The 11,966-nt window shown below is 39.6% G+C and overlaps 1 protein-coding gene across 4 annotated transcripts; it reads right to left on the bottom strand.

The window, feature by feature from the left end:
- Positions 1-2,599: 2,599 nt before the first annotated feature.
- LOC122773005 (pannexin-1-like) lies at positions 2,600-11,962 on the bottom strand. 4 transcript variants are annotated; one of them, XM_044031360.1, is made up of 8 exons: positions 10,736-11,962; positions 9,458-9,685; positions 9,213-9,328; positions 8,338-8,525; positions 7,688-7,966; positions 7,213-7,435; positions 6,781-7,048; positions 2,600-4,440 (listed from the first exon to the last, which is right to left on the bottom strand). In XM_044031360.1, the coding sequence occupies exons 2-8, from the start codon at positions 9,636-9,638 to the stop codon at positions 4,388-4,390; spliced, it is 1,308 nt and encodes a 435-aa protein (XP_043887295.1). In that variant the 5' UTR covers positions 9,639-9,685; positions 10,736-11,962; the 3' UTR covers positions 2,600-4,387. The 4 variants fall into 4 exon arrangements, with proteins under 4 accessions (XP_043887295.1, XP_043887298.1, XP_043887296.1 ...); XM_044031363.1 differs by having other exon boundaries at positions 9,458-9,662; XM_044031361.1 differs by having other exon boundaries at positions 10,740-11,962.
- Between the last annotated feature and the right edge of the window lie 4 nt (positions 11,963-11,966).

Raw genomic sequence — 11,966 nt, 5'->3', positions numbered from 1 at the left:
AAACACATATGTTCAAGTGATGAAAAGCTGAAGTAGATTCTGACAAATGTTTGATCAACAGCTGAAATTTAAGAGAAGCGAAAAGCAGTGGTGGAGGGGAATAACCCACAAAGCCCTTTTCCCTCTCAAAAAGAGAGCACTTCCTGTTTTCTTTGTTTGCTAGTGAAGGGTACCAATCTAAATACTACCGCCAACTGGTCAAGGGTGTGAACAGCACTATTTTGTCTCTGAATCAAATTCACAGCAAGAAAAAACATCCACTGACTTCATCCATTGCAGTTTAATTTGTTTAATTTTTTTTTTTAAATCAATTAGGCCGCTTGAGAAGGTGAAGCTATGAACAATCTGAAAAGCTCCAATCAGTATTTAAACAGCAATAAGGTCAGTGGTGTTTTAATTAAAACTAATGCAGGTTATGTTGCATAGTCAGTGGAGATTGGTAAGGCGGCTATTCCAGATGCTGGGGGAGATGAGGAGCCTGCGTTGTCTGACATGGATGAGGGGAGCACAAACACTGGAGTTGCCTATAAGCAATGTTCATGTGATTTTACACATTCATCATTGTGAAATCAATTAATGTATAATAATCGTGATCATCGTACTATCGTGATTAATTCTCTGACAATAAACGTACCAAGAAAATCTATAATCGTGACATCCCTAGTTGATACACTATATTCTATGTAAGTGTAATAGTTTACAATAGTTACAGTCCATACACAGTGTCAATACATGTCATATGCCATCAGTGGCGGACTGGGACAATAATTCAGGCCGGGAATTTGATGCCATTCCAGGCCACCCTTCTCATGCAGCCCACCATACCTCTAGTTGTGTATTCTAACCCTATTTGATAGTTAAAAGAAATTTGTGTAATTATTTGGCTCAATGGTCACCACAGACACACACACTTCTCTGTGTGTACATATATATATTAAATGATTGATTTTATATTATTAATGATTGCACATACAACCCAGAAAGACAGGTGTCTGTGAACACAACCTATAAAGTTTATAGTCGTACTATATAGAGCTTGTATATATTATAATGATAGTCAAACTATCATTTATGGTACAGAATTACAATAAAGAAAACTGCCACAAAGCTGCAGCCTAATAGATTAAAAGCAAACAAAAAAGCTACCTGTATTTAATTATTATTTATTATTTCAGCATGTATAAACTATCCTGTAGTGGCTCAAACATTATGCAACCGAATCATATTTTTCATTCATCTCTAGGTATTCTGGATTGATTGTCGGGCGTGTGTGTGGAGGGGAGGGGGCTGAGGCGGCACCTCCGTGAGACACACAGTCTGCGGTGGTGACGGTGATTGAACGATAAACGCAATGAAAGCTATAGTGTTTTTGACTGACCTTCCCTCCTGGTGAACATGTCACTTATTTTTCAACATTTCCGTTTTCTGTCCCTCTCTCTCTCTCTGCTCCACCTTTCCTTTTCTTCTGTCCCTCCATTTCTCTCGACTACTAGAGTGAAGACAGCGGAGTTAATTTATTGTTCTGTGTCGCAGACAGGTCGCCGAGCGGCATCATTACGTAGCTATATAGATTGATTTGATTGGCCCGGGCGTCCGATAACTCCAGTCAGTCCGGTGACTGTTCAAGTCAGGCCTGGATGACCATCAGGCCACCGGGAAACGTCCCGGTGCTCCCGATGGCCAATACGCCACTGTGTGCCATTAGTTAACGTTTTTTAACACGTATTGTATTACAAATTGGGAATTGAAGTTGCAATTTAAACATATTTACAAATTCAAGTGATGTGTTCACATATAAAATCATAACTGGCTTTATTTTGGTGATTTAATCAAGGTAGACATGTTATAAATTAGCGGTTTGCCAATATAAGTGTTATTCCGCTCAATAATCCTGATCTGGGTTGTGGCGCCGTCTGTTGGATAATTCTAACTCCACCCCGCCCCCACCCCACCAAACACACACACACACACACAACCCCGCCCCCGCAGTAGCTCCAACTTTTCACTATACCTTCGTTAATTTGTACTGTAAGTCATTTTTGACTACAAGTGGTGAACATATGTTTGGTTCCCCTAACAAATGTGTTTACAAACAGAACCGAAAATCATCATAAAACCTAGCTCAGAGTTAGCGGGCTGCGCCACTTACACCTAATTAACATGCAACTGCGCCACAGCACCTCGAGGAAAAAGAAATACGTTGACAACATTGTCAGCTCGTCCATACAGTCGAGAACAGTTGTCCATACAGTCGACAACGGTTAAGTTTTCGTTAGTCGAATTTGCAGAATTTTTTTTCTTGTACCTGCGAAATTGAAACTTCGCCAGTACACGTGTAGCATAAAGTCGCTAACAGGTGATAGCGATCCACCGATACCACGAAGAATAAACCTTTGACAACATACATCTCGGTGCGAAGAGCGCCACGATAAAAATATAAAGAATGCAAAATATACTTACAATTAAGGTGAAACGCATCGACTTGACCGAGGTAACTCCTCTTGGCTGTTGCGTAAATTGGCTCTACACTACCCCCGGTGGATTAATCAGGTAGTAGCATTTTTTTGTTGACAACTTACAAAACAAACGTGTGCAAAAATATATTTCATTACATTTATTTGTAATTTGCGGAAAATTTGATTTTCATAGGTCACAACAAAATAACTATCACACAACTGGGCATAAAAAGAAATTGCATCAAATCTCTAAATGAAACATGTAGCCATTGTGCAGACACAGCTCTTTAAAACACAGACTAATAAAACATCACAATAATTTAATTACAATGTCAAAATGTTGCACTTGCATGCAGACAGCAGAAGACACCAGTAAAAGTACAAGACATCAACGGTCACAGAACATCAAACATCTCAAGTCATATTTATAGTTTGTTGACATCAAAGAAATTATACATGTTATACATGAAATTATACATGTCAAAGAAATTATACATGTTAATGAACACTGAGCAATGTGTACTGTCTTGTAGAAAATGAGATGTCAATGAAATGAAAGTCCTGTATTTCTACCAGTTAATGGCAGCTTGATATTTAGAAAAAACACAAAACAGCAGATATGCACATGAACTATTCAGTTCACAATATAACATACTGTTTATGAGAATGACAAACTGGTGCCTTTTGTTATTTTTTTTTTATAATGTAAACAATCCAAACAGTGATTCCAAAAACTGAAACACTGGAAGACCTATAATGAATTGGAGCTGCAACAAAAAATATATTTTACTTTTATTTTACCTGACAAAATATTTGAGAACCAGTTCTCATTTACAAACATGACCTGGCCAAGAGGCTCCAGTAGGAATAAATGATGAAATTGTAATCAACCACTAAATAATATTTATCCTACGACAGCAAAATCTTTGGTTTGTGAACAACAGTACATTTGAGGATTTTTCATTTTGAGATTTTTGGGGAAAACAAATCAAACAGGAAAACGGTCTACAGATGTATCAATAATGAAAGTAATGATTCTTGTCAGAGATGGACAGTTTCAGTCTCTATGAAACTAAAGTGCATCTCATCTTCATTTCATGGAGACCAGTGGACTGTGATGTGTTTCACAATGAACTTAAACTTAAAGTTGACTCTGTCCCATGGAGTTTTATAATCCTTTGTAAATTAGAGACGGGACAAATGAATGCGTGGTGAAGTTGTGTGATTTTGTCACAACTATACCCTTTCTATTACAAACTCGTACCGATTTTTCTTTAAACACAGAAAATAGTCACTCTCCACTACAATTAAACACAAGGATTGTGCAACATCAAAAACATTCATGTCTGACATAAACATACAAATATTGACTGACATCCAGCACAACAGTCAGTCAGTATTTGGTACTTTAATGTTTAACCCACTGAATGCAGAAATACATGCATACTTCAAGGTTCAAAACTTGACTACAAATTATCAAATTTAGCATTTAGAGGCAGGCTGTGAACATTTGATAAATAGTTCTTATAAAAACAAAGCCACTACAAAAAGACATGTTGTAATAATATAAAAATATGTTCTCACACAAGTTGTCCTTATAGTGTCTTACAGTGTTTTTTTCAACCAATTATTAAATGTTTACGTACTGGATATAAAAGCTCAGTCAGGGAACTTAAAATTTTCTACCAACCAGCATGACTTAAATCACCTGAATATTCCCAATACTCACTTCCTCCTCCTTTATTATCTGCTTCTTAAATTGCCCCAACATTCCCATCCAGTCATGAGGACATATGGTGGAACTTTTATTCTGCCCACAATGCAGCCGTGTTGTCCCATCACATTTTGTATTTCTCCATTAGGTCAGGAAGGTCATGAGATTTCAGTGTACCATGGGACAGTGAGCAAAGTTATTTGCCATGAGCAGCCAATCACATTCTGCTGCCTGTTGCATCACTGTTTTGTAGCAGCAGAGGAGTGAGTTCTGAAAATTTAAAAATACAATAAGTTAAAAAAAAAGTTGCTTCAACTCCAGGGTGATAAATTCCACTAAATCTACAGCACATCAACACACTCACATCGTTTGATTCTAACTAATAATTGTATCAAACATGTAAATTGTGTCAAAGTTTTCAAATAACTCTTGAAAATGTAAAGTGTAACTATTACTGTTAACGACTAATAATACATCATACATGATTATTTAGATTTCTATATGGAATACTTATGTAGGCATTAGATAATGACCATTATTTTAAGCTAAATATAAATAAGTAAAACAAAATCTGATCCTCCCTGGGCTTGCAGTGACTAAGAAAACTTGGGTTGTCATAGCTTGATTTATAACAAATGAAGTGATATTTCAGGTTTTTGAAGTGTACGGACAAGTACACAAGTACGGACTCATTGTCAGCTTCTTGTATCTGTTACAGAGAAGCAATAGGAGATGAGCAGGGACACAGAAAATCAGATCGATACCTCTCACCTAATAAAACCCATGCCTTCTTAAGTCTTTAATATCTTAAGAATATGTTTGTAGGGTTTATAACAGCATAATATAACGACAGTTTGTGTCACTTTACTGCTCACTTGCTACACAGTCTGTAGAGAAATCATTAAGATAACATGTTATTTTGATTTAGATAGTTGAAATTTTCAGATTTACCCAAGTAACACAAACGTACCACCAAATGAAGTAGCAGCACCCCAGCATTTCCTGCGTACTGTGACCTAAAATTGATAATTTTCTGTGTGGACTTTGCTGCAGGGAATTCATTTTTATGACAGTGAGGATAAAGCGATCGACACAAGGTCGAGTTCCACAGAGGTTAAGTTCCACTTTGAGACAACAATAAATATTTGGTTCATAGCAATTTAGACCACCGCATAAAGTAATTGCTATACAGGTTATAGGTGCCGAACGTGTTTGATTGTGGTATGAGGGTTGGTGTAATTCACTCAATGTGTGTGTGGGGTCGCTGTGCTCTCAGAAGGGGAGCTCAGGTATATATAGGTGGAATTATCACTGTCCTTGTTAGGTTTTTGACCTGGAAGGGCAAATGGTTTTCAACCGCTGTACCGCGGAGGCGCTTATCATGACTGTTTTGGATTGTTTGATAGAATTTCCTTATGCAAAGAAAACGCTCAGCAATAAAGCCAATATATTGCAACTAAACGAACAGCGTGGACATTCAGTCAGAGAGTTCAAAGCGCGTCAACCAGGTTATTTGGAGTTAGAAACCTCAGTAGCGGAAGTTTTAGGCTGAGCTGCTATAATACAGGTGTTTAAGGATGTTTTATATTATTAAAAAGACAGTATTATGCAATATAACAGTGATTTATGTTAGATTTAGTTTGAATTAAGCAGTGTCGTGTCCTGCCTCTGAGTGCTACACGATGACACCCAACTCATTCTCTCTTTTCCCAGCTCCGAAACACATGTAGCAGAACGGATCTCCGCTTGTCTGACCGACATCTCTCAGTGGATGTCCGACCATCACCTGAAGCTTAACAGCTTTTTCTCCCAGGAAAGGGCTCTCCCATCACAGATCTAACCATCACCCTCGACAACTCTGTGGTAGCTCCTTCTCATACCGCAAGGAACCTGGGTGTGACACTTGATGACCATCTCTCCCTCACTCCCAACATTGCTGCAACAGCTCAATCTTGCAGATACATGTTGCACAACATCAGAAGGATACGGCCTCTTCTGACCCAGAAGGCGGCACAGGTTCAGGTCCAGGCTCTTGTCATCTCACGCTTGGACTACTGCAACTCCCTCCTGGCTGGTCTCCCTGTGTGTGCCATACGACCTCTGCAACTCATCCAGAACACCGCTCCTCCGCTCCCTTTACTGGCTTCCTGTAGCTGCTCTCATCCGCTTCAAGACTCTAGTGCTTGCATTCCATGCTACAAACGGATCCGGTCCAGCCTACAGTACATCCAGGACATGATCAAAACCTACACCCCAGCCCGCCCACTCCGCTCTGCATCGGCAAAACGGCTTGCTGCCCCCTCACTGAGAGGATCGTAGAGGCATTCACAGAACTCTAGACTGTTCACTGTCCTAGCTCCCAAATGGTGGAACAAGCTCCCCATCGACATCCGGACAGCAGAAAGCCTCCACATCTTCCGCCGCCAACTAAAAACACATTTCTTCCGACTCTACCCTGACTAAGACAACGACAAAAAAAAAAAATAAAAAACTTGCTTATACATGCTCTTACTTACTTCTAGCTCTTGTTTGTACCCTAATGCACTTATTGTAAGTCGCTTTGGATAAAAGAGTCTGCTAAATGACATATAATGTAATGTAAATGCTCACCTTTCATCTCAGTTCCAGTTTTGCTGTCATTATCGCTGGTTAAATCTGGGCGGCTGCTGTTGTTTTTGGCCTCTCTGTTGTTGGTGGCCGTGGGGCTGTTCACAGACTCTGCTGCTTTACTTTTTAGTTGATCCTGTTCCCCCGCAGCAGAAGAAGGTTTATTTCCATCCACAGCATCCATCTTCACCAGACACAGAGTCTGCAGCAGACCCATAGCATCAAAGTCTTCTTCAGAGCATTCACCTCGTTTCCTCAACAGCTCCAACACCTACAGTCAAAACAAAAGGTAACAAAACATAAAATGTTGTTTTAGCTGCTACATATGACACTGATTGTTTTCATCATCTTTTCTTTGGTGCTTTTCACTATGTAGTAAACTGGGAGAGATTTTAAACACAGAATGGACGGTGGCACAATAACACACCAACACACCTTGATATATTTGTAGGATTTTAGTTCACTGATGTTTTCCTCCAGGAAGAGCAGATACAATGCAAGATCATCCAATTGGCCACCAGGGGTGGGCAGGACGCTCACCGTGGGGAGTGACTGGTATGTTTCCAGGAAATGGGCGTGTCTGTGGCAGAGGAATGGGCGGAAACTCGCGTAGATCACCACGGGAATCAGTGCAATGAACACGATCAGGTTGACAAGGCTGGAAACAAATTGTATTTGCAGTTTAATGTGTTGCATTCCTGTTAACTGAAAACACATGACGAGAGAACTGGATATCACAGATAATTTAACCTGGTTTTATGTTTACAAATGTTTAGTGTCCAGTGGCAGCACACAAAATTTATGACTAATACAGTTCATCATTTCTAATTTATTTTTGCTTGAATTATTGATGTTGATTCTTAATATTTAGCTTAACTCATTCTATATCTACAGTAAACTGTACAAATACCTGAGCAATGAGAAGACTCCCACAGCGATGAGCTTACATTGCACCTTGTCAGGGACGCTGGGGTCCGAGGTGAGCAGGCCGACACGGAGCGTGCATCCAAACTCGTCGGTGACGGAGGCCAGGCGGAGGTAGTAACCCAGGTAAATACACGCACACACCAGGGTAACAAAAGTCAAGCCGCGACAAGACAGGTAATAAAGCAGCATCGTCCGAGAGCAACGCTTGGTTGTCAGGAACTTCTCCACCAGTGGGTAGTTGAAACAGCCCTCAGTGGGATCGCTGGTAAAAAAATATATAAGAGAATACAGGAAGATATGTCAGGATCAAAGTTCACATTGTAAGGAAGCAGTAGAAGCAAAGGAAAGAGAAGAACACAGTAATTCAACCTTACAGATGCCAACTGCCATAAAACGCTTTGTACAAACAAATAACATCACTGTGATTGACTGGAATGAAGTAGGAAAATCACCTGTCTATAACAAACATGTAACAACCTTTAAATAATGTAAACAAACTATTTATACTGGGAAATGGTTCTAAATCAGTCTTTCAATCAGCCTCTAAACATAGAAAGTAAAGTGATATTGTGTACTTCAAGACAACGAATAGACATTTAATTGTAGAGACATCGACAGGATGCGTAACACAACCTGTCTGGTGTGAGCCGTCCTGACGTGGCCATGCGCTTGGCCAGAGTTACAGCACGGTTGTAGCACCGGTCCAACTCCTCCATGATAAAGCCAAGGTCCGACAGCAGGAGCGGTGCTGCAGAAAATCTCCAGAACAATGCTGGGGTGTACATCAACACTGCCACCAACAGCAGGATGTAGGGAAAGAACTGGACAGGACAGTGGTTGACAGACACGTGACTTCATTTGTTGTTTGTTTGAGTGAGTGCAGTTGTGGTTATGCCGGGCAGCAGCAGCAGCTGTGTAATTTATTTAGATAAAATAATGAAGTTGTTGTGTGTCTGATAAACAAAAACAGGTAGTCACGTTGCATTTCCAAACCAATAACATGTTTGGTTGCTTCTAGTGACAAGATCAAATATATTGTAATTCAAAATATTCACAGAAGAGGTTCTGGACCCCTTAGGCATGGCTTTGGCCCAAACTAGTTAAGAGGAGTTGCTTGTGGGATTAGAAATGAGCATATTCCCAATGAAAATCTCAATATCTTCAGCTCTGCATCTGGTCTTTTACAGTGCCACTGTCACCAAGCATCATAGTGGGTCTCACCACTGTCTTGTAAACCTTCTCTTTCACTTGTGCTGCTATCCACCTGTCATTCGTCAGCCCTGACACTCGTATCCACCCTGCACTGCGCACTGTCCATTGTTTTGGATGATTGACCCCAGGTGTTAAAACTCAGAAAACTCTTGATATTTCCCCTGGTTGAAATTAAATGTGACTTAGTATTTTTTGCTTCATGACAGACCATAATGAGCAGTAAAACCTGTTATTGTTCTGGCAGAGGGTGTGTTACATAGCACTCTCCTGCATGTTTTTATGTACAGTATCATTACCTTATGAAGCCAGAGAGGTAGAGTGTGTGTATGTACAGACGCCCAGCAGAATGAATCCACATATGCAGCCTGTCTCCAGGAGAAGTTAGTGGGAGCGAAACAGCTGATTTGAGTACCTGAGAGTAACAGGGATAACACAACAACACCAACATGCAAAAAACTGAATGGAGAGTGAGTGGATAGTTGTAATGTAGCACAGGTGTTGGTCTTATGGACTATAGTCCTAGCTCTATATTCCAACTCACCAACTGAAACTTCTTGAGCAAAGGCCAGGGAGATGAGTAGGAGGGGCAGGCCCACTGCCACACAGGTCACCATCTTGTCCAGAGCCAGCTCAGTTCGGACGCTGCGATATCGAGCCTGGTTCTGCTCCTTCAGAAGGAAATCGCTAAACACATACTCTGTAGCCACATGTGCGATGGCCATCTCCCTGCTCTGCTGTTACCCAAACTGCAACACATAAATAAGAACACCTGCAGGCACAAACAACAACAAGGTGTTTCACACTAGAGGTCAACCTATGACTTTTTCTATGGCCAATGGTAATGCCAGTCTTTTGAATTCAGGGCAGCTGTTACAGATTTCACTGCCCATTGTTTTTGTATGTTTGCTTATTTGGCCAATACCATCTTTTTTTTTTTCTCTTGATTAAATAAAATGTAACAGTTTTAATAACACATGTAATGCACAAATTTGCTTAACTTTAGTAAATATGTATTGAACACTTGACTGAACGGAACAGCCTTTGCCAATTGTCTCAAAACAAATGGGTCTAAACTAACACAAATATATAAGAGACAGCTCCTACGATGCTGATTTCAAAGAATTGTGTGGGCAATATTGACTTGTTTCTCCACTTGGTCAATATTGATCAATCTAATATAATATCTTTAATACTATTAATCAGCACATTCCCTTCCTCAAAAATATTGAGACTGCAGTGGCCAATAGAGTTTCATCTCACCTTGTTAAATCTCAGCTCTTATGTGAATTACGATAAAACAGCATGATGATGATAATGATTTAATGTTTGTTTGTTTTACTGCATTTTACCCGCCATTTTATTCCTCAGCTGGCTGGTTTGCAGTCGTTTTCCTCACACATGTTAAAATGGTGATTAAAACCGCAGGGTTCAAAACAACTCCTGACCACTGTCTGTCTCACCACATCAACGACCTTCTTTGTTTCGCTGCGGATTGATTTCTGCACCATATCTTAGAATTTATTTTATCCATTACTGTTAAATACATTTTCTCAACACCATTATACTTTATTTCGACGCTGGGTTAACTTCGAGTCATTTCGTTTAAAATGTGTAAAATAATGGATGAATTAATCATTAACTGGGGTGTAAGGCAACTTTACTGCCCAAGGGATTCGCGTATTCGCCTGCAACGTTAAATTTTAAGTTCAGACCTGTTCACTTACTAAGATAAATAGCAGCATTTACGAAGAGAAACTACAGGTAATTCATTCAAAAATAGATTAGCTCGGTATAAACGGGACAGTGCATTTGAACTTACCTACCGGGTCACTGTGTAGTTTCTCTTGAACAGCCTTAAAGGGGTGGATATTTCTCAGGACCGAAGGCAACTGCTAGCACATGCCGACATTCAACAGATGGAACAATAAAAACACAACTTTCCAAACGAGCCTTCTTCCTGTGAGAGCAAAAACCTGCTTCCGACCTGAAGGAAAGTGGTGGCGCATTCAAGTGCAGAAATACAGCTTTGATTTTCCAGCTCTCGTGTTGCCTTTACTGAGATCGCGTGATTTTATCCGTCCTGGGAAAAGCATAACAACCACCGGCCAAAATAGGAATGTAGTAAAACCCAAGCCTTATTTTTGCCTCTCATAGGAAAAATGTGAAAGAACAAGACTTTTAATTATGGAACTTGGCTCCACATACTTCTAAAACACCTACACACAACATCTTTATTTTTCACATTTAATTTTTACATAACCCTCTAAAATTATACTTTTAGTATTTAGTAGTACATTATTTAAATCATTTTCTTTATGTAGCAGACCCCTTGTTTTGTAAATAATAGCGACATATTTAGCTAACTTCCGTTTGTGATATTTTATATGTGGCTTCGCATATATTTTCCCCCAACACATCAATTATAATTTCAGTTTGAATTGGATTGATTAATGATTAATGATTAGGAGATATTTCTGACAGTCCTTAAAGGCAGCACCAACAGCGTGACTTTATGTGAAGCATACAACAGCATTAGCAAGTGACTGGTAAACTGTACGTGCTTACAAAAACAAGCTGTACTTTTCCTCTCAACTGTGAAAACGTGGCGGTGTCTCGTGTTTGTGTGATTACGTGGAAGTGATTTGCTTTCTTCCTGGAAACATTTAAAGACTAGAAACCAAGGTCGTGTTTGAGTTGGTGATGACGACGATGCTGTCTTTTTTTCGATATTCGGCATGAACTCTTGGCTTTTTTCGCTTTGTCCTCCCTGGTCCTCTCAACTTTTCGCTGGTCCGTAAAGTCCATGTACAATACCAGTAATCATACCGGAAATAGAACTGTCCACAAAACAAAAGCTGAGCTGTGGAGCGTAAACAATTCTTTTTAAAATATTTTACATGGGTTCTTTTGTGATGTACCACGAATTTTAAAGTTTTCTTAGTAATAGTTTTCTGTCCATTAACGCTGTGTATAGTTAAATATTACATTACATTGGTATAGAAAACAATAATGTCATTGTTTTTCAATAAACGTTTACGCACTCATTTTAG

The sequence above is a fragment of the Solea senegalensis genome, linkage group LG8 (assembly GCF_019176455.1).
Source record: "Solea senegalensis isolate Sse05_10M linkage group LG8, IFAPA_SoseM_1, whole genome shotgun sequence".
Lineage (NCBI taxonomy): Eukaryota > Metazoa > Chordata > Actinopteri > Pleuronectiformes > Soleidae > Solea > Solea senegalensis.
This window is presented reverse-complemented; position numbering and strand designations above follow the sequence as displayed.